Below are 24,499 nucleotides of genomic sequence, written 5' to 3'. Positions count from 1 at the left end.
AAGTAGAGGTAATTCATTCTTCTTTTCGAATAACTTTTGTTGCATTACCTTTCCTTACTCACAAGAGAAAATCTGTGTCTATAAGTGCAAAATTGTCAAATTTAGTGTACTTCTATTGGTACTTGACCCACAACCATGTCTTGTAATTCTGTGAGGGGAACAAAAATAATTGAACCTTGATAATACATAATAACTGGTGGAAAATATATTTTTATAGTTTATATGTCACTTCTGTTTATCTTTGCACAAAAATGTGAGGAGGAATTATTATTGATTAGTTAATGTTGTTTCTCTACTTGTTGGTTAATCATTACAATGACGATTAGTGAAAGGTTAATTAAATGACGATAGATCACACACAGATACCAATGACTTGTCCAGGATTCAAATCTGGGACCCTTGATTTTATGGGGAATTCCAGGTTTGAATTCCAAGGTGTAAATATTTGTAGGCACCTTTCATCATTAATTCATTATACACAGACTAATACATTTCCATAGTCTGGCTACAATTTTTTAAAAGGAATTTAATTCACCAGTGTTGTAACCAAGACACTGACTGGTGGCTGTTTGCCATTCCTTCCATGCAATATATGTACATGTTAACAAAGTCAACAAAAGTGTATCTAAATTGTCAATTTTAATAAACCTAAAAATTTGGAGAGTGGTCACCCCTTCCCCCCACCAAGTTATACCTATGGTTTGGATTGATTGGATTAGTTCAATCAAGTATCTTGCAAAGGAATTTCTAGCTTTCAGGGAACATTTATATACTGAAAGAAATTTTGTGGAACAGTTAAAAGGTAACTTTGAAGGAATGACTCACTAAGTCAAGATAGGGGAAAGAAAACCTGTAAAAGGACCAACATATTGAATTCAAAGACTGTTTCCTTGTTTTTCATATTAACCTCTTACCTTTTGCAACTATTTTACAATAAGCTCATATTTTGAAAATAATTTCACAGTACTTGGAACCAATCCAATCAAGCAAGGAGCCACTGAAGCAGTTGCAGCTTCCCACTAATAGTACTCTGCTTGCATGTCTTAATGTGTTCAGACAAACTCTTATCTATCTCTCGCATACACACCTTTCATTCATAATGTTTAGTAATTTGACCCCACTTGCATGATGTAATTAATAAACACAATAATTGGAATTACATGATGATAAAAGTAAATATTTATTTGTAATAATAAAGCAAATTTCCCTGTTTTTGACTGACTTTCCCCTGTTGTAACTTTTTATCCATTGCATATGATAGTATTTTTTTAAAGTACCCTCAGAGGATAATATCAGAGAATAATAATTGTTGTTATGATATTTGACACTCTTCTATTGAATGAAAACTTTCCCAGAATAGATAGTTTGCAAGTTAAGTTCATAAAACTTACCTCAAACATACTAAGTGGATGTCGTCTGGCCTTCTGGTCATATCTACAACACATGTGTAGCATTCCATGGCTTCATGCATCATATTTAGCCTGTAGTACACATGACCCATCAAACACCACAATTCATAGTCCTGTAAAAAAGGATACCATTAAAATTTTACTGTTGTAATTTGTCCAAACATGCCAACACCCCCTAACACCTGTAAAATTTATATTCCCTATTTTCTTTATTTTTCTGCCAAGTCCAATTTGTGCTCATATTGTACTAAATTTATATTTATAGTACCTTAAAAACAACTCTATCCTCCAGAAAATCTACTTAGCCATTTGTGAAAATATGTATAACTGCTGCTTAATATACAGGTTGGTTAAAATTATGTTCCCGATTTCAATAATTTTTATTAACATTTTATGAGCAGAGGTAAACACAATTACTACTTATGAAAGGAAAGCAGTAAGTACACTTTACCAAATTACAAAGTTACAGCATTCATGGCAAAGTTATAAAATTACAAACACTAGAAACAGTGAGTGCGCATGTGCAATCCAAACAGTGAATCGAATACTTCTTGAATCTCCTAGTAACACATCAGAGTCAATTTCTACAATGTGCACACACTGATTGAACACTGTCTTTGTGTGTAACAGAAATTGAGTCCAACATGCTATAAGGAGCTACAGGAGGAATTTGATTAGCATGCAGTGTTAATTGGGCATTAACCATTATCTAGTGCTTTTAGAGTAGTTGGTTAGCACACTGGATTTGTAATAAATGCACAGGTCTGTCCTAGAAGAGGTACTCTCTGGAAATGTGGTTGATTAAATTGCAGCCGGCGGCAACTATGACGGGTAGTGCCAATGTGATCAAGAAATCGAAAAAGAAGGAACAAAAACTTGCCCCTTGCCCCCTCTTTGAGGTTGTGCCATTGGTCAAGATGTTTAACTTTTAATTTATCCTTGATTGATAACGTGGAAAAAGGTGTATGTAATAAGCAATAACTAGACCTCAGGTATGTAAGAAATAATAAGTTAAGTCAGTGTTTCGTTAAAAGTGCAACAACTGATGAAGTTTTGTAGTGCCTAAAAACCTATTTTGCTTCTTAGAACCTATTTTAGGTTTATGCACCTAAATCAAGCCTTTTTTAGGTTTTATATATTTTTAAAGGTTCTACAGGAATTTAATGTCACACAGAGTCATTTGCTGTGTTTGGTCACAAAAAAATTCAATGACAAATGAGTTTGAAATGTAGTCAGTAGTGGTATTTACGGTAGGGACAGTGCGGGAAAGTATGAACCCCCCTCAAGCAGATTTGCTTACACTTAAAACTAGCTCAACATGCCCATATGAGCTTTTTGCTCAAGTGTGGAACCCCGCCTAATCCAAGATTTTTGTAAAAATGCCCTCATGGATTCCATGAGAAAGTATGACCCCCCTCAGATTGATTTGTTTACACTTACAAAAGGCACTTCTGTGAGATTGTTGTCCATAAACCTGTGAAAAATATGCCCCTCTTGATATTTTTTTTGGCCACACTTAATATTAGGCCACCCACACCCACCTACACCCACCCACACCCACCCACACCCACCCACACCCTCATATATTCACTTCCGGTCCACTTCCGGTCCACTTCCGGTCTACTTCCGGTCTACTTCCGGTCCACTTCCGGTCCACTTCCGGTCTACTTCCGGTTTAAGTTTAATTAGACACCAGGCTTATCTTGCATATCTAGTACTAAGACAATGCAATATGCAGAGACTCCTCTAGAATTGCTCCGTGACCCTCTCATTTCTTACATCATAAACATATGATTTTTCCCCTATGAGAATAACACTACATATGGTGTCATCAGGTAATGCCTCATGAAATTCACAGATAATTTTAATATTTGTCCTGTCATTCACCACAACTTGTTTCCTTTTTGAAGTGTTGATGACAAACATGGGTCTCTGTGTTTTAAATTCATCTGGTGTGTAATACATATCCGTATTGCCTGTAGTGACCCTTTTGAAAGCCGAAAAAGCCTCATATAATTTGAGGAAATCATCCTTGGAAATGTCTAAATTGTAATTTTCTCTAGGAAATACCTCATTTCTGCCATTTTTAAGATATATGTTCTTGATGTTGCAGTTATCAAATTTGCTTGAATTTTTTTCCTGATTATTGTGTCTCCCAGTCTGAAACAGAACCACCACAAAATCAGGCATGTCGTATTGAATACTGGAGAATGAATTTGTGGCATCAAACTCATAATAAGAACCAGATGCGGGCTTCTGTACACATTGATATGTATAAAATTGCAGAGGAACGTGTGGATTTTTTAGGATGTCAGCTTTGTATTTAAGAGCATAGCTGGCTTCATATTCAACAACAGGGATTCTTAACTCCATAGTCTGAATAATGCATTTGCCTGCATCTGGTAAGGTATTAGGCAAAGCTTCTCCTGTAGAGTTTATCGCACTGTACCTCATCAAAGCATTGTTATCATTGGCAGCTCTTCTAAATGTGATTCTTAAACCACCCTTCCACATGATATCTTTGTAATCTGAGAAGAATCCTGGCAACAGGCGCATGGGGAACAGCACTGTGTGGTTCTTGGTTAATATCTTATCACCAGCTTCAAATCCACCTATTTTGTAGTAAGAAGCCTCTGTTTTGGATAATTTTAGTGTGGCCAAAGCTGTGGAGGTAATACCGGGATAATCCACTCTGTTTATAACAACGCCATGCTTTCTGATCTCAATTTCAGAGAAAAGATGCGGCACAAAATTATCTACCAATCTTATATTTGAATTTGCCTGATAATCTGTTCCATCGAGCTTTACAACATCAAATTTGATGTATAGATCTGCTCTGTGAGGGTGTATAAAGCCATCCCCTACATCAAGATCAACCTCGATCTCTGTGTTGGGTTGATTTAAATTTGCAAATGTCCTCCTGTTTGGGGGGAATGATTGTAGCTCATAACTCTCAATATTTTCCATTGTATGTATTTTTATTTAAATGTTAATCTCTATGATTGCAGTTGTTGTGGCTCCAGCAAAATCAACTAATTCTTCTTTTTCATTAGTGACCATCAACTCAATGTAATCTATTCTATTATGACACACAGGAAAATATAATGTTGGGGATGGATTGTAGATGATGGGCTCCATAAATTCAGAATTAGGTTTGAATGTTGCAATGATGCCAGTTTGTTTGTGAGTGCCTATGCCATTTGATTTGGTGATCATACCCTCAGCCACATTACAGTGAATATTCAGAGTCTCTATGGCTAAGAATTTAGGTATATTCATAGCAGTGTGTTTGATGCCTGCTTCAAGTTTTGTGTTGTTCTCAAAGCCTAACAGCTCTCCTATAGTACCCAGATCCACTGTTTCTGTAGCAGATACAATCTCTACTCTGTGAGTGACAGAATTTTGAGTTAATACTATACCTCTGGGTAATTGAGCATTTAGAGTGGACAGATTATACTGCCCTGGAGTGATGACAATTTTTTGATCCCCTACTGCAATTTTGTTGTTGTGGTGTGTAATATTAGGGATCAAGTACATGCCATAGAATGCTCTAAGAGCTATTGTTTTGGGATAAACTATATCATCATGTAGTCTGAGCTTCAATATTGAATTTTGGCTGGTGAGATGGAATACCCCCATGATGTTTTAAATACCACAAGGCTTTTTGAAAATTTTCAATTGATGGTTTATTTATTTGAGACATATATCTAAGAACAGATAAACACAAATGTCCACAATTAACATCTTTGAAATTTTGAACACGGGCATTATTGTAATAAAGATTAGCTGAATTTAGATATTTTATTAAATTTTCAGGAGGAACACCTCCAAATGAATCAAACACAAATGCCTCATTGTTTAAATATTTAAGATAACAAATCCAGTGAGTGCCCTGATTTTTGTACTCATCCAAATTAACAATGCCACACTCTTTGTTGAGTGGTTGTTCCGGTAAAGAATCAGACATGTACACACCTCTAAAATGTTTGATGCCCAGTGGTTTGATTAAAGCTTCAATATCTTGGTTTGTAAGCGTCTCTTGTTTTTTTTAAACTTATTCATGGCTCTCTTAACACCTTTGCCTTTTTTCTCCATGACCAGGTTATGGCGCCTCTGCTCATCTAATTCTGCCTTATTTTTCTTGGCATCTATTACTGTTTTTGCTATGGCAGCTGATCCCCCAGCCAAGCTCCCAACAGCCCCGAGTGCTGCTAAGATGGCCGGGATAGTAAATATGAATCCCCCCACATGTGATTTTTTTCTTGATTGCTGTAATTTTTTTAATTGGGGGGTACTAAGCAACAATTTCATACCATGCCCCTTGGCAATACAAGAGCTTTTTTTCTTGCGCTGCTTTTTAGTCAAGAGACTGTCAATAGTTTTAAGAGATTTGAGACCTGCATAAGGTATTTGATACATAACACCCTTGGCCTTCATTGTAGGTTTATTATATACATATTCACAGCCCCCACCCCAGTTTTTGTTTGGTGTTCATAGCTATGGTGGTTCCCAATGCTGCTATTTTTTCACTTAAAGAAGCATCTTTGCTTACAAATCTACCAAATGCAGCCTCTTCTAATTTCTTGTCTGCAACATGTCTCTTGTCAAGATCAGAATGTGTGTTGTATGCAATATCATGGTCTCTACAAGCAGCATCTAAAGGATTAACACCAGGATCACCTCTGTTTAATCTATGGTCCAATTTTGTGCCTGGACCACAATACTGATAGCCTGGAACGTGTAGTTCAAATGGCAGCTTGTTTATAATGTCATTAACCAACCCCCGGCCCTCAGAAATATTCCAAAATTTAGGTGGTAGAGTATTAATAATTTTTATGAGATATCCAATCCCCTTAGGGTCATTCACTATAAAATTAGACAATTTGGTGCTTATCATGTCCATAATTCCAACCTTTTCATTGTAAAAATTGTGGTTGCCAGCATTTTCCTCCCCAGCTATCACCAATAACCTATCTACAAGTTTCCTGACATCATCAACCCACACAAATTCTTTGGGCAGGGTATTGTATTGTTTGATTCCACTCCCAGTCTTGATCTGTGACCATATGGGCTTGATTAAATTGTTGTATTTTGCCCCACTGCTCGACTTGACTCTTTTTTGTGTGGGATCATTGTTCTGGTATAGAGCATCTGATTTTATTAATATTTCTTTGTAATATTCATAATCTTGATCTGTATAGCTGCCAGGCCTCTTCCGAGTCATCAGTTCCCACAATCCAGGTGTGCCGGGATATTTAACAAAAGCACCTTTTTCTCCGAGACGAGATTCTGAATAAACAATCAGATCATCCCCCATAAATGTTACTCTGAAATTGCCAATTCTATGTATGATACTGCCATCAAGCTCTGTGTCAGCATATAAGCCAAACACCTCATCTTTGTTGTCTTTAGGTGTGGTTAAATATTTTTGAGCAAGAAGACCCAATTCAATAGGATCCTGAGTAGCTTCAATTCTTCTAGGAGCAATAGGACTAGGTGTATGAATACTGGAAAGTGGGGTGAATGGATAATCTAATATGTTCCTAGCAGCTACAGGTACAAGCTCTGTGATCAAATTTTGATTTTGCTCTGTAACAGTTTTGATATTCTTACCTAAATTATTAATAGCATCAATGACAGGCTGTTCTGTTTGTTTGTGTTTTTCATAAATTCCACGGTTCTCTGATTTCCATCCCTTGAATCGTTTTACAAGATAGTCTCTTAACTTAAGATCATCAATGATTGGTCGTTTCATGGTTGTTTATATACGTCTCAACGTCTAGAAAATCGTTGATTTTATTCCTATATTTGCCACTATTGGGTTTTCTTGTCATATCAATTGTGACAAACCCATAACTGTCCTGGTTCCAGCACCTACTGCAAAACTTGGAAAAATCATTGTAGCTCAAGTCCCCACCTACATATTCATCATGTATGTGTTTGAGGTTGGTATGATCTTGATGAAACACACATATAAAATTGCTGTTGTCTCGGATCAGTTGCTTCGGTATTTTAGAAAAAGTCTGTGCCAGGTAGAAGCAATCAATGTTTTTGTGTCGGCCCTGTGTAAAGAAATTTCTAACCTTGTTTTGATTATCCAGTATAATGTCATCAAACACAACAACAGAGTTATCGAGACATTCATGGAGTGGCTTAACATCTGGTTCAAAAGTGGCAATATCCAATCCATCATATAGCTTCATCAGCTGCTGATATTTTAATTGTTCCAAGCTCTTAGAGAAGATATACAAGTGCCTGTTTTTCCAGTCTAACCAGTTGGGTGCCAATAAAAAATTATCAACCATTAGTGTAGTTTTACCACAAGCAGATGGCCCAACAATAAGACACCTAATATTATCAGGCAGCAAGTTGCCATTTCTCTTATTCTGCTGTTCAGGTTCTGGCAGCCTTTTTATAACATCCCAGGTGCTCATATTATTATTTTGTCTGCATTGATCCAGCTGTTTTCCGGATGACCTAGCCATTTGACAAATAACTTGTTGCCTTTTCTGCGGATGATTTTTTCTATGAGATATGTGTCAGGCTGTTTAGTTTTGCTGAGCTCTTGTTCATAGAATCTGCCTTTAAGAATTTCTCCTCGGTGGTCTTTTATTATATATGTGTTAAGGGTCCCGGGTTTAACTTGAACCACTGTAAATAATTCAGTGCTCCAGTTTCTTGTAAAGCCTCTTTTGAATAAATGCTTATATTTGCTGATTCTTACTTGATCGCCCACCCTGTATTTGGCCTTTCTTGTTGTTGGCTGGTATCTAGGATAATAAACAGTCCTGATCAATTTTTGCTCATCAGATGGAGTTACTTCAGAGGGTTTCATGTTGATTGTGGAATGGACCGAGTTGTTATATTTATGTAGAAGTTCTGGAAGAATATTAAGCCATTTATAATTACCTTGAAGTGTAAATTGTTTATACATAAGATTTTTTAAGGTTCTGTTGAATCTCTCTACAATTGAGGCTTTGAGATCACTGTAACTCGAATAATGTTTTATTGCCTGGCTTTTAATAAATTGTTGAAACACTGAATTATAAAATTCTTTGCCATTATCTGTTTGCAAATAGCGCGGTGATCTTCCACTCTGATTGATGATTGTCCTGAAGGCTTCTGTAACACATTTTCCAGTCTTGGATTTGAGTGGCACAGCCCAGGCAAATTTTGAAAATGTGTCTATCACAGTGAGTAGATACTTGTAGCCCTTGTTGATTTTGTCTAAGTTTTTCAACTGTCCAGTTGACAACTCAATCAAGTCGCTCTGCCATAAATCATCTATGCCTTTTGTAACTACTGGGAGTCTCTTAAAATTATGTCTGGCTTGTCTGTGTAATTCATCAACAATAATTTGTCTAGACATAATATGAAAACAAGAATATTGCAACTATGGGGTGTTCAGCAGCTGATACTGCAGGATTTTCTAAATATAATTTGTCTCCTATTTGTATATTAAATTCCAAAGTGCCATCATCTTCAACATAAGCTGTTTCTAATGTATCGGGGTCTGTAAAATCCTCTAACTCTACACTGGTTATTTTTGCTTTGTTCTCAGCATTTGTTATTGATAATGTGGGGTAGTGGTGTGCCTGTGGTTGTAGCCAATATTTGATCTTGATTGGTCTCAATGTGCCTCCAACAAAAAACTGGTAATAAAATTGTGCAGGGGACAGCATATATATTTTGCCACCTGGTGTAAATGGTGAATCATATTCTTTGTTGGGGATGCTGTACAATTCAAGAATTACTGTATGTTTTGGATTCTCGATTATGCCTGTTATTTCTTTTTCTGCTGTAAGCAATCTGCTTGTTACAGATTCAAGGTGCTCATTGATGGTCCTAACAACATCATCATGGCCTGGCTTTATTTTTATGTCCACAACAAGTTTCTTGTATTGTTGCACAATCTCTTGAAGCTGGGTGGCAAAAACAGACAGGGCATTTGCTTGATTGGATTCCATGGTCCCTAGCTGTTGCTTGATATTAGCTACAATTTGCTGTAAATTTTCAACAACTGCCAATTTTGAATTTTGAGCAGTAAGATCATGGACCTGTCTTCTGATATCCTCAAACAGGGCATGCAGTTCATTAATATGTTGATTGGTTGGTAGAGTGGCCACTGTCTGAGTGAGATGTTTGATCTCTGTTTGGATATTCTTGATATCTTCTGATTTCAATATCCTATTCACTGCCCTTTTTATATTTTTAAGTTCCTGTGATGTGGGAAGATTTGATACAGTATTCTGCAAAGATTCAAGTGCCAATTTCACATTGTTTAATTCAGATGCATCAGCCACATTTTGCATAGCATTTTGGAGCAGGGCTATATCTGCCTGAGAGGGTGTGGATTGTTGTAAAATTTCAAGTTTTGTTTGGATATCATCTATCAAGTGATGAAAATGAGATAGCTCAGATTCAGTATTGAGGTTTTCAAGTTTTGTGATTTGTTGCTGGACACTAACAAGTGTGTCTACAATACCGGGCAGGCGGGATTCTTGTACATTTGTCAAATCACTTTGCACTGCTGCTATTGTACCCTCAAGATGGGTTATGGTACTTTGAATTTTTCCAAAATCTTCATATGTTTCAAGTTGCAGCTTGATATTTGCAACACTCCGAGTTATTGCACTCAAAGCATCAGAAGATGGCAAATTGTTCATAAAATTTTCAAGTGTCTCAATTTTTTCTTTAACCTCGGCTATGGCATTGTGCAGAGGATCCAGATTAGGTATCTGGAGTGACTGAATCTGTTCTTTTAGAGTGGAAATCACTAGATCAAAATCTTCTTGTGATTTTATGCTTTTGACAATTGTTTGGAGCTGTGTCTGGACATTATTTATCTGCTCTTCCAATTGCTGTTTCAATTGCTCAGAGTTGGTAGCCTGGGTCTTAAATTTGGCTTGAAGAGCTGCTACAGCTTCTTCTAAACTTTGAAAATTATCTAATGTTGCCAGGTCAGTATATTTCTGAAGCAGCAATTTGAGTTCAGAATCAATTTTAAGAAGAGGGTCCATGCATTGTGATTGCAAATTTGTAATTTCTAATTGAAGGCTGGCATTGAGTGTGGTTTGTAAAGCTTGTAAATCACTTCTTAATTTCTTGACTCTGACATCAAGCATCAAAATCTCATCACTGTGATCTTCATGTCTTGTATGGCCAAATATATCATTAGGCATTTTTGTTTTAGTGGTTATTTATTATAGAGTATCTGATTCTTAATTCTATAAAAAAGGGTATAAGCTTGTCATATGATCCAGGGACCTCAATATATAAGCAGTCACCAGCAGAAACAGTATATACAGTGCCAGAAATCATGTTTGAGTGCTTAATTCTATAAATATTTCTCCCTACTGAAATCTTGACATCACCCTCAGGGGTTGTAATAAATTGCAATTGCCCACCTACAGGTAATTGGTAATAATTTAAATTATTGTTAAATATGTACAATATTTTGCCTGTTTCATCATCAACATCTGTAAGTATGCTGTTCAGATGAATAATTAACAAGCCACTCAGTTTAGACAGCATATCAGGAGAGGGTTGTGGTGTCGGCAGATCCATAATAGCCTGTTTTTTGAACCCAAATAAGTTCATAGGCATGTTTATTTATTTCAAATCATGCTCTGTAATTGGGCATTGTTTGCCATTTTTCAAATCACAATGACCCCATGGTAGAGTATGTATGCCACATGACAAAATGCATCTCTTATCATCACGTGGGTCCAGGGCCACTTTTCTTACAATATTTGAAGTCAATAAGTGATCCTCACTCTGAATTCTATTTTCTGATGTTCTGATTGTGCCACATGATTTGAGGCAATTTTCATAATCTTCAAATTGGAGGTCTTTTTCAACAGTTACTTTGCCAATGCCCTTGGCTTTTTTGACAACAGCACTACATGTTTTAAAACTATACACCCTGGCACTTAACCCAGCAAATTTCACAATAACATCACCAAGTGTCTCATCTTTTAACTTGCCAGGCACTTTTTTGTTGTGGGGTTGAATTATTGTATGTTCACTGGTATCAAAATATTGAAACAATTCAGACTGTGCAATATCTTGATAAACATCTTCTGTTTGAATATCAAGAACAAAACTATCAGTGTCCATGTACATCAATTTTATATTATCACCATAAAAAGGTTTCAACTTATCATAATACAATGTTAACATATGTAATTTAGACGATTCCAATATTGCAGCCCCTACATAAATAGGCTTATCAAACTTGATCTTTGTTTTCTTCATGTTGAAAAGTGCCATGTGCTCATCATAAATTCTTCTGTAATTGAAATTAGGCTTTGCAACCAATTTTTTGCTCAGGCTGGGGTCAGTAATTATTTTAACATCGGTATGTTTTCTGACATTTTCAATAGTTTTGCCATACACAGAATTAACCATCAATTTAAACAAGCCCTTATCAAATTGGCTCTTTGCCGATGTTCGAAGCTCTGTATTTGTATCAATGTATGGTTTCAACCATTCTGAGTGCCTGAACCTCAAAACTTTTCCAACTTTGGTTACTTGAACACCATGTTTCATCAGGAACTGGAGGTTTTTGTAATATGTGACATAACCTTGTTTTGGCTCCAGAGTCATCATGAGCTTCTTCTGTTTAGAGCCAGGTGAGCACTGAACCTCAGGAATTGGGGGCAGATCAGAAAATTTATTGTGCAAATGATCAGGAATTATCAGATCAGCCTCTAAGAAGAGGCCATAGTCACTGTCATCAAAGTCCTGAAGATCCTCAATATTGAAATTTTCAACCCACTCAAGCCCTGCATATGGCAGTTTTTGCATCATGGCATAACCATAGAGGCTGTTTGCATCTACATACAGTATATAATTTGATGGCCGTGCTGGATCATAATCAGGCATATATTTGTTATTTGCTCTGGCATATCTCTGGGAACATTGCACCATCCCCCCTCTTATACATTCCTCCATAAACAGATACTTATCTTGATCGTGGATCAGATCCAAATGCATTTTAGTGTTCAAAAACGTTGAAGACCATGCTAGGCCCGGGGCACTGAAAAAATATAATGGGTCCAGTCTATAATTTTGCATGGAAGATTTTCTGAATGCCTGAATTATATCAGCTAAGAGAGTGACATCAAGTTTCAAATATGCCATGTGATAATCACCAAATGTCTGGCATTTTAAATTGTTCCACATCAACTGAGCATGGTGATAATCTTCATCAGTGATTCCAGATCCTCTGATTTTGCTGTAAAACTCTTCTTGTGGTGGCAGGGAACACTCATCAAATTTAGAAAAATCTGTAACATAGTCATATGGATATACACCCTTCCGCCTAATTAATTTCAGGTCCTGATTTGGAAACATGGCACGTGTGATTTTGAATTTATCATCAGATAATTGATTTGCCAATGTAGGCAGGCTAGCCGATAAAAATCTGTAAGAATCAAGAAATCTTATGTGAATAGGAACACCATTAACTTTAATTATCTTGCTAATAGATATATATTTCTCATCATTTTCAGCTAAAATATTTAAATTCTCCTTGTCAAACCCCTCGTACCTGATCAGATGATGGAAATCATAATTGGATGCTCCATGGCAAAATATGGGGATAAATCTTGGTCTCTTGATCTGAATATTACAGCTTTTACACAGGGCCATTAAGAATTTACCATCTGTATGAGAATGGTGATGAACTTTGATATTTGTATCTGAAAATTCACAATCACATACCGGGCATTTTTCTGCTTTGTTGAAATCTTCAATCTGTTTCTCTGTTAAAGGCAACATGGGCTTTGATATTAATAAGATGTTAGATGCTATGTCACGGCACACATTTTCTATTATATGTGCAAATATTTTGATGGCATTTGGTCCCATGTATGAATATTCTTTAATAACAACACCATCCTGTACAACCACACAACAAAAGCTGGAAGGTTCATGTAGCTGGTATGGTGTAATTGCAGATTCTTCAGGATCTGGGCTACAGAATGCAAGAGGTTTGAGGTTTGATTCAAAATCACAGACAATATATACTGGGTGTTCCAACAAGGCTTCAAACTTTTTGAATTTGCAATTTTCACTTGGATTAGGCATCACCATATGAACAGGTTTATGGTTCCCACAGTATTTCAGATGCTCAATTAACTTGTTTTTGGCAATTTCTGCATTCTCTTCCCGAACCCCCTTCACCATTTTTTGACCATCAAATACAGTTAAACATCTTCTGCACAACTTGAATATTGTATTGGATTTGTCTAGTTGTGTTCTCACTAAAGCTTCAAGATTTTTTATCAGAGTGTAATGATATGTGCCATCCCCTTCAATTAAGAGCAGATCAATCGGAACAGCAGATTCATCATCAAGTGTACTGATTCTGAGAGGTGCTATCAGGCAATTGCCAGTGGAACAAATAAATACATTAATAGATAATTGTTTGCCATTGATGTGCTTGGCTCTTTTTTCAAATTTATCAATATTCTGAACAGACATTGGATATTCTAAACCCTCCATTGCATCGTCAAAATCATGTTCATGCTGTTTGTAATAAGTTATTCTCTCAGGATTTCTTGAAGCTGGAAACAGAGCAGCTAAAATACACCACAAAAAGCATTTCTGGTCATTATTTTTTATATTAACCACGGCTCTTTTGTTTTTGATATTGGCAGGTAATGGCAAATATGTAGAACCTTTTAATGGGCTGAATTCAGAAATGTTAACATATAACTTGTGTGGAGATCCGCATAGGCTCCATCCAGACTCTTTTGCTGCAAATTCAGAGTGTTTAATGTTCAATTGATCCATCAATCTGCTTATTATTGTGTCTGCATTTGAATTTGAATATACAGGTACAGTTTCTGTTATGTGGGGCTGTGTAAATTTTGTGCCATTTGGCTTCTTATATTGTACAAACAATTTGAGGGACAGCTTATAAGACCCATTTTGTGCATTTAGAATTGCCTGCACATTAGGATTTATACTGTTCAAAAAATTCTCAATTCCACATCTTGGCTCTGATTCAAACCGGTGATCTCTTAATTGGCCGTTAAAACTGCTACGGATGGGTGCATAGCGTGGCTGCTTTGCTGCTCTGGCATTAACAGGTGCTTCGTGCTTCCTTTTCAGACCAGAAGTAGATGGTTGTGTTGATGATTGTGCAGAGCAAGTACCTTTATGTGTATATGTGAAATATTCCATGCTGTATTTTCTTTTGCATTTGGGGCAAATTTTTGTGGGAGTTCTGTATTTGCCCGGGTTACAAATTTTTTGGTGCTTGGCCCAATTGGGGCTGGATATATTTTTATTGCATTGATTACAATATTTTTGACTTGGCATTTTTGTTGTTGTTTATTATATACAATTTCCTGGGATTCAATTCAAAACTTTATACTGAATAAAAAATATCAGGTGGATTCAACACTGTGCTGTGTGTGTGTGTGTATGTGTGTATACACTTAATATTTTTGGCTTTGGTATTTATATACAATTTCTTGGGGTTCAAATCAAAACTCTATGCTGGATAAAAATATCAGTTGGATTCAACACTGTGCTGTGTGTGTGTGTGTATGTGTGTATGTGTGTATACACTTAATATTTTTGGCTTTGGTATTTATATACAATTTCTTGGGGTTCAAATCAAAACTCTATGCTGGATAAAAAAAAGCAGAAATAGGGCACAACTTGGCCACAAGTGGACCGGAAGTGGACCGGAAGTAGACCGGAAGTAGACCGGAAGTAGACCGGAAGTAGACCGGAAGTGGACCGGAAGTAGACCGGAAGTGGACCGGAAGTGGACCGGAAGTGGACCGGAAGTGAATATATGAGGGTGTGGGTGGGTGTGGGTGGGTGTGGGTGGGTGTAGGTGGGTGTGGGTGGCCTAATATTAAGTGTGGCCAAAAAAAATATCAAGAGGGGCATATTTTTGACAGGTTTATGGACAACAATCTCACAGAAGTGCCTTTTGTAAGTGTAAACAAATCAATCTGAGGGGGGTCATACTTTCTCATGGAATCCATGAGGGCATTTTTACAAAAATCTTGGATTAGGCGGGGTTCCACACTTGAGCAAAAAGCTCATATGGGCATGTTGAGCTAGTTTTAAGTGTAAGCAAATCTGCTTGAGGGGGGTTCATACTTTCCCGCACTGTCCCTACCGTAAATACCACTACTGTAGTCTCTGTCGTTTTCCCTTCCTCCAAGTTCATGGTGATTTTTCAAAGCCGTAAACAAAGCAAAGTGTCTGGTGCCACTGTTACCTGTACAATCCAAAGTGGTCTGATCTGTGTGGTCTTGCTCACTTTTGCATCACTTTGGTGCTTTGTGACATTCACGACTTGCAAACTAACATTTCAGCATTGATGTTTGCACCACTGACTATTTTGATTTGAATTTAAAATTTGGGATGCATCAGCACTAAGGCTATTTTGCACCCATCACATTATACGGGGTCCAGTCCCTTATCGTTACACATAACAACTCTAATGTTGCATAACTAAAATCATAAAATATTAAAATCTTCTGACTTTCGTTAAAAGCTGAGGCTGTAAAGGAGCACTCAGCACAAATAAGGACAAAACACAAGACAACACAAACAAAATTATACTGGCCAGGGAGCCAGTCGCCAGAGCCTCGTTAGTCTGCAATCCAGGGTGTACTATGTGGAAGTGAGGTTGACTATTGGGTGCACTACGTGGAAAGAGCACCCCTTACACCCCCACTGACTATGTTTTGGTTGAAAGATTATATTCAGCATACGTATAACATGATCCTCGCAGACAAAATTGCGGAGTTTGACTGTGGATAACATGGAAAAAAATTGTTGTCTAACTATGCGGCGAAGAGTGGATTTTAATAGCAAATTTCCAATGTTAAGTTCTGCCATCACCATAGGGTTAGGCAACACAGATAACGTTATGTAAGATAGTGCATATTTCAGAATATAGGTGTCTCATTTTCATTGCCAGTGACTACACCTAATCAGCATTATCAGGAATTTTAAACTATTTTAAGTTTCTTGAACCTACTTCAGGATTTTTCGAGTCAAACTTAAGATTTTTAGGACCTATTTTAGGATTTTTAGAACCTATTTTAGGGTTTTTCAAACCTATTTTAGGATTTTTGAGCCTATTTTAGGAACTTAAAACCACACTTTTTGGAACCTTAAAATCTGAGGTCTAGTAATAACGCTAATCCGATTCATGTTCACTCACTATCCTATCTTTAATACACTACAGGACACTTTCCTAAAAACACAACAATTACAAGAGGAATGGAAAAACAAATCCTCTCACCTTCTCCTCCCCTATGCACATGTATTCTAACTGCACATCGAACATATCCTAGACATTTATTGTAAAAGAAATTGTCGAAATGTCAATGGAAACTCACATCACCCTAAGATTTATTACTTTTATATTTTTAAAAAAGTCTGTATTGCCCTTTAAGCGCATCTATCTATTATCTTAATGTTCATTTAACTTTGGAAAAATACTACCTTCGTTTCTCCAAAAGTAGGCACAAAGTAGATAATACCTTTCTCACGAATTACTTCCCCAACGGGTCTTACAAATCAGTCATATTTAGCGACTTATGTCTGAAGGTGGCAACTATGTCAACACTGCGAAAGTTCCCTCATTGCGCCAAGCAAAAATGTGCTCGGCTGGTGTCTTATGACCAGCATGGCTACCCCCCCCTCCCCCATCCATGTTCCCCACTAAGACTTCTTCAACCCTCTGCACCCAATCTCTTTGCTCTGCACATGTGTGGTCATGAATAGGGCATGCCACATTTCTTTGTGTAACACCCTTCATGGCAGTCATATGGTTGGTCGTTGTGCCACTATTTCCTTGTAAACATAATTTTCGCAGTTTTTCCTCACTTCAATAAATCCGAATGGGTGCCGTTTTCGGCATTTCAACACATGAACTTCTGCGTTTATTTTCCCTTGTAGAATCACATCCTACACGTTGGAAATGAACTTTAGAAATACCCTGTATATTGCAATATAATAGTACAATGAAATACAATATATGTACACATGAAATATAGTAATATATAGTGACATATAATCAAATGTAATGAAATACTGTAATGGAAATGTTACCAATTTGCTTCCACATTATTACAGTGGAATATAATAAAATATCATGGAGTATAACAATCAAATACAATATATGTATACAGTGAAATAAAAAGAAGAAGAAATAAAAAGATAAAAATAATTAAAAAGAAACATTTTTTTTATTATTATTGCATGCTTACATGTTCATCAATTGAGTAAAAGCAATGTTCCAGTAAGTATTTGTATAGTTCTCTGTTAAACGTTTTGCAGGTTTTGATTGTTTTTAGGTTTGGTAGGTTGTTATACAAGAGAATCCCTGTGTACCTAGGTCCTTTTTCATATAAGATTGTATTGTGTATAGGTATAAGTAACTTAGTTTTATTTCTTGTGTTATAATTGTGTATGTCATGGTGGCACCTAAACGATTCATAGAAATTTGCTTTTACAATAATGAATTATTAAATATGATTATATCGTTCAATATATGTTTTTCCTCTTAACAAGTGGAAATAGCAGACATTCGCAGTGGCGTGCCCAAGATTTTTGAAAGGAAGGATTATGTGTACTTTTTTTTAGTAATCATTCCTTATTTTGCCATCTTTTTCTACCTTTGACAATCTTATTTTTATATTGAACCTAAGCAGGGATTATGACCCTCACCAACCCCTTCTAGAGCATGCCACTGGGCACTAGGAAGAATCTTGATGCCTCAAGAGAAACCCTGCCATGTGGCTGTAAACATGGGGATGGGACCTGGAAAAAGGCCTGTTATATGACTCAGACCTTCAAGAGTGGGGGGAAGTAGAGCTTGTTGGAAGATGTCGTAGAGTCTGCCTGTTCAGAAGCGTTCGACTGTTCTCGGCACCGGCAGAGACCATAGAGATTCGGTGCGAGGGGTAGTGCCGGCCCTCATTTCGATGTGCTAAACTTAGTGAATCTCTTTTGCATATTTCGAACTGTTTCATGCTATCACCTGGCTGAATTTGCACACATATGCGAATATCCTGACTTTTTTTTTTAGTTCTTCTCTCAAATTCTTAAAATGCAATATTTTTAATATTTAGCTTGGTCATCGCCACATCTACCGATGACCTTTGGTCTTCCCCCCATCATGATTCATACAACTTTAATTTGTAAGATAAAGATCTGCCTAATGTTGTATACATTACCCCGTATTTTAACAAGGATTGAAATAGGCTAAAATAAATTATTTTCATTGTCTCCAAATTTGTGGTAGCCTTTATTACTTTGACAGCATAGATCACTTTGCCTGCCAAATAGTTGATTTGTGATTCCCAACTCAGATTTTCATAGATCCACAGCCTAACAAATTTAACAGATTTTTCATAGTATACAACATTATTTTCTATTTTGATGGAAGGGTTACCTTCTGATTTGCTCCTTGCATGATGAAAATTTACTGCTACAGTTTTGTTAACATTGAGTTTTAGTTTGTTTGTTAAGAACCACTTACTGAGATTGTCTGTTGTGTAACTATTGTTGGAAAGAAGTAAACTGTTTTAGCCAGTTATCACCACACTTGTATCATCAGCGTATAAGACAGATCTCGCAGAGCTTAGGCTTATTGGTAAGTCATTTATGTATAACACGAACAGTATTGGTCCCAGTATAGATCTGGGGAACTCCACATCAGTGGCATCTCGTGGCCTCAAATTTGGCCGGGGCTTATTTTTTAAAGACTTTAAAATATAATGACAATTCACATGAATTACAAAAAACAGGTATTTTTTTCTTCTAGACTACAAAACTGGACTTACTTTTTTGAAAGAATTTAAAATGTAATGACAAATTACATGAATTACAAAAAAATGGGTATTTATCTTCTAAACTACAAAACTGGGCTTATTTTTTTTAAAGAATTTAAAATATAATGACAATTCACATGATTACAAAAGAAACAGGTATTGTTGTGAAACATACCTTTCTACGAACGTTGACTCCTGTTCTTCTGCTCAGCAAATTTTGTTATTACTTTTTACTCTATGTTTGAAATGTATTCTATCTCTATTGTAAGCAAGTGCCAAGGCATTTGGTCTGTCTTGTCCCATTGCATTTCTTAAGCAGGTTTTAATATGCTTCAATGTGCTGAAACATCGTTCAGATTCAGATGTTGCCACTGGAGTTATTAAAACTATGTTTGGCATTTTTTACTGTTTTTGAAATGGTACCCTCTAAATAATTTTAAATAAAAAATGAATGCAATCTATTGATAGAGTTTATGTTTTTCAACTCTTCACTACAATAAAGAACACGAAGTTACCTCTTCTGTGAAGGGATAATAAATCTGGGAAGATGCCTCTGTTTAAAGATTGTTCTCTTTCATTATGTCCTCGTAGAGCAAATTCATGTCGACCACAGAATTTTAAGCAATCGATAATTCTATTTAATATATGCCTATTTTTCCAGACAAATTCATTGTGTCTTGTAATTGACAGCCTATGTCCTTCATCAATTTGTGTTCGAACATCAACCCTGCCAAACTCACTCAAACATAGCGAATGAAAGCCACCAAAACACTATAGAACAACACACGAGATCGAACGCGACGCAACGGAAGTATCCCCGAATCAGCACTCAAATCCATTGCACTCTCCCCTCCTCTCTCTGCTAGCACGTGACCTTCACTGTAGCATAGGTGGGTGTAGGCCATGCCTTCCTTTGCGACGTGCCCCGGAAAGCGATAATTGACATCAATGCCGCTAGGAGCTCTGTCGTATCCATTGCAACAGACGATGAATTTACGTTGGTAAAAATCGCCTTTTAAAAGACTGTGTGATAGTTATGCGTTATGGTGATTGATAATTACGTGAATATGTTCATTTTTCTGTAGGGGCTAAGCCCTGGAAGCCCCAAGGGACGAGACGCCACTGCTCCACATGTTATTTTTACATTGTTCTGAGACACATGTTGTTGTGCATCTGCTTTTTTTTTCATCTACCTACCTGATCTGATACGGTTTTGTAAGTACGATCAAAACCAATCATTTCCTTTGTCTCTTATTCCATACTGATTTATCTTCTTTAGAAGTTGACTATGAGGCACTAAGTGGTGGTGTGGTGTTAGAATAAGTACAGTTAAAAAAGAACTAGCAGTGGATAATGGCGATGATGAAGTTAATTGGTGATTAGAAGCAAGTGATAAAGAGTTAAACACATACACACAAAGATACTCAAACACAAAACCGACAATGGATTATCTTGACTGAGGTTCCAGCTGCCAGAGACTCATTGGCCTGCGACAACGCAGTTTCCAGGGTGTAATAAACAGGAAAGAGGTTGACATTTGGCTCTGTTCGAATACATCACCCTTACAGCCCGAGTAATCTGTGTAAAAGAGTCAAATTACCAAGTTCAATTATCAACTTTAATGAATTGCTTGTGTCCAAATCAATTTCTACAAAAGGCAAAAGAAAAATGTGGAGAGTGTGGAGAGAGAAAGAGGGGATAGGATATGTGGTCTGTTAGGAAAGTAGTGAGACTGATTTTCTGAAATGATGAATTTTATTATTTTTACAAACCAAGGTTATCTGCTTCAAAATAGTTCCCTTTGGCAGCTAAACAACGATGGAGGCGTTGTTTCCATTGTTCATAGCAGTGCTGGAAGGCTTCTGCTGGAATACCTTTTAGCTCGTCGGTTACGCTCTTCTAGATATTATCCAAAGCATCAAAATGGCATCCTTTCAAGTGGTTTTTTAGCAAGGGGAATAAAAAAAAAAGTCACATGAACTGAGATCCGGCGAATAAGGAGGCTGAGGAACCACAGGAATGCTTTTTTTTTTGCCAAAAATTCATTGATGGAGACTGCCGTGTCACATGCTGCATTGTCGTGTTGCAGCATCCAAGTGTGTGCAATGTCTGGTCACACATGTGCAACCCTTTTCCTGAGTCTTGCAAGGACTTCATTCGGTACACACGTTCAAATTTAACTCATTAATGATCATTCTCACCGTCAATCGAAGCTCTGACCTTACAAGAGACCTCACTCTTTCCACATTGTCATCCGTTTTTGAGGTTGAAGTTCTTCCCGCACGAGGTTCGTCTTCCACTTGTTCTCGGCCTTCTAAAAAGGACTTGTGCCATCTGAACACTTGTGCCCTAGATAGTGCATGTTCTCCATAAGCCCTCTGTAACTTTTCCTAAGTCACAGTGGCAGATTCACCAAGGTTAACACAAAATTTTATGGCACAACGTTGTTCAAACTTTTGCCAGTCCATTTTCATAATGCACCTCACAAACACAACTTCACTTCAGACGCTCTCAACAATCGTGTAGCAACTGTAGCAAGTTGAAACTTGTACTGAGTCAACGGCAAGCGTTCACCTACCTGCCGTGTGAAGGTGGGGGCAGCAGCGTTGCCGGCTCGTGCACAGTGTTGCCAGTCGCATTACTTTCCTAACAAACCACATACATATTCATAAACTCATAAATAATGTATTACATTTATGCTGCCCACCTGATTTATCAATTTACAGCTTTTGTTCACCTGGTCGAAAATTTTTGGCATGGCTCATGTTGTCTGTGTATTTCAGTTTAATACCCAGAAATTTACATCTGTCGCTAGTGTTAAGTCTGCATTTTGATGTTTAGGCACTTCTTACTTTGGTAGGCTGTAAAGTTTATACAGTTTGTTTTGTTTGTACTGAGAATGAAATTGTTTCTTTGAAACCAGTTGTCTAGCTTCATCAGTGGTATTTACTTGTGATTCCATAACATGTTTGCATTCATACATTATAATGACAATGTAGACCACATCTTTTATGCATTTCCTTTGAACTAATCATGTTACATGAGAAGAAAAGTTCAGTGCATTGATAAAGAACTTGAATGTATTACAACTTACATTATCTCCATAGTCTCTGTTTTTGACAGCTTCTTGGATGTGGACAAGAGCATCCTTGTATCTTTCTTCAAGGTAGTGGCTGACTGCCAGGTAGTAGGAATACGAAACAGAGCTTCTGCCCTGAATGTTGAGAAGCTCTTGTGCCAGTGCACTTTCTACAAACTGAAATTTAAAAGTTGTAGAGGTAATTGAGGTAAGGTTACCACAACAATAATTAACTAACTAAATACATACATACAACCAAAACCAAGTAGTAGGTAATTATCAAAACCAGTGGCGAAGCATGACATTTTTACGTATTCATCGCAAGACTTATCAAATGTCAGGGTTTATCTTTCCAACCTGGTAGGTGGGGGTGGGGGGGTACAATATTTATCTGCAGTAAACGTGAAGGTCATTGCCTATTCGATGTAAAATATCACTGCAGTACCATAGACCTTACGACTACAAAAGACAAATGATGCTATTCCATACAATGATAATTTTGAAATCTGATTAATGAAAGTGATGTTAGCTCTCTAGAGCTTTGAATCCTTTCCACAACTCACCTGGTCGATAGCCCAAGAGAATCTTTTCATCAAAGGAGAAAATGTCTTCAGTAAAAATATTGTTTGAAAGCATTGCAAAAGTACACAAGTACAAGTCCTTATGCTGTGCACACTTGCCTGGTCCCTTTCAGTTGTCATCAAATATTAGAAAGAAAGTCAATTATTGGCTGCCTGTACTGTTCAATTCTGTTAACTAAGCGTGATTTATAACACTACCTTGGTTGTGAAAAGGATGAGATTGCTTTCTTTTAACGTTCTTGTGTGGCAAAGTATATAAGAAAGAATACATGGTATTTCATTCATTCCCTGGGACAGCACTAAATCTATACTTGAACGTAGCAACTCATAAAAAACACCTCATCCTCATCCTGGTACTCATCCTGGACCTTCTTTTACAAATCTGCTAGATGTCCCGACATAACTGCTGCCCCGTCATAAATTTGAGCAATAAATTTATCCTCCAGTCTGTACTTATTGACAATTTTTACATGAACAAATAACCGTCAAATATACAATCGGCACTCACATCAGTAAAACCAATAAATTGTTCCTTCACACAACCCTCGTCCTTATGCACAGATCTCAAGACAGTTGACAATTGGGACCTACTGTTAACGTTAAATGGTACGTCTAACATAATTGAAAGAAAGTTCGATTTTTCAGTTTATTTAAAATTTGTTTCACTCACAACATCACTAATTATGTGTATTAGATCACTGCATTGCATGCTTTACAATGATGGAAATAGCACTTGGGAAAATTTTAATCCTGATGACGTCAGAGAAACCCTGTCATAAACACGTGAGCTGGAAAAAAGGCCTTTTATGACCAGCCCTTCAAGTGGTCGTTGTGTGTCTTCCAAACAGGTACAGAGATTCGCACATTTTCTGCTATGACCTGAGCCTGTGAACCCATAGTTCTCAATAAGAAACATAGCGGGAGTGTGGTCTATGGGGAATAGTACTGGGCTGTCATATCGATGCACTAAACTTAGTGAATCCCTTGCATATTTGTAGCTGTTTCATGGTGTCGCTTGGCTTATTTCACACAAATATGAGAATATTCTGACTTATTTCTTTTCCTTGTTAGTAAGATAAAAGTATGCACCAGTGAAACAGAAAGTAAAATTCGTGTGGGTGTTAATGTGTCTGACAAATTTACAATTCATGATGGGTTAAAACAAGGAGATGCATTATCTCCATTGCTCTTTAATTTTGCCTTAGAATATGCTGTTAGGAAGGTAAGAGAAACTAAAGAAGGACTAACATTAAATGGTGTGTCTCAGTTGTTAGCTATGCAGATGACGTAGACTTATTAGGGGATGATACAATAAAGAATAATGCTAAAATATTTTACAAAACTGCTAAAGAGATAGGTTTGGAAGTTAACAAAGAGAAAACTAAATATATGCTTACAGGCCAAAACCAAGTGTTAGCTAATAATCAAAATCTAATTATTGATAACAACTCGTTTGAACCAGTTTCCAAATTCAAATACTTAGGAGAAATATTAAAAAATGAAAATTATATTAAAGAGGAAACAAAAAGTAGGCTTAATTCAGGAAATGCATGTTACTTCTCTCTTCATAAACTTTTGTCTTCTCGTTTAATATCTAAGAAACTAAAA

The 24,499-nt window shown here is 36.8% G+C and overlaps 1 protein-coding gene across 1 annotated transcript in view; it reads right to left on the bottom strand.

Moving 5' to 3' along the window:
- Positions 1–24,499, bottom strand: part of LOC145988126 (cilia- and flagella-associated protein 70-like) — a 210,283-nt gene that overhangs the window by 23,751 nt on the left and 162,033 nt on the right. The window contains exons 16-17 of the mRNA XM_083122956.1: positions 22,326–22,487; positions 1,392–1,522 (exon numbers count right to left, since the gene is read on the bottom strand). Of these exons, the coding sequence (XP_082979082.1) occupies positions 1,392–1,522; positions 22,326–22,487 (293 nt within the window). The remainder of the gene's footprint in view (positions 1–1,391; positions 1,523–22,325; positions 22,488–24,499) is intronic.

The sequence above is a fragment of the Lepisma saccharinum genome, chromosome 5, assembly GCF_977018435.1.
Source record: "Lepisma saccharinum chromosome 5, izLepSacc3.1, whole genome shotgun sequence".
Lineage (NCBI taxonomy): Eukaryota > Metazoa > Arthropoda > Insecta > Zygentoma > Lepismatidae > Lepisma > Lepisma saccharinum.
Note: the sequence above shows the minus strand (reverse complement) of the source record. Positions and strands in the feature narration are given on the sequence as shown.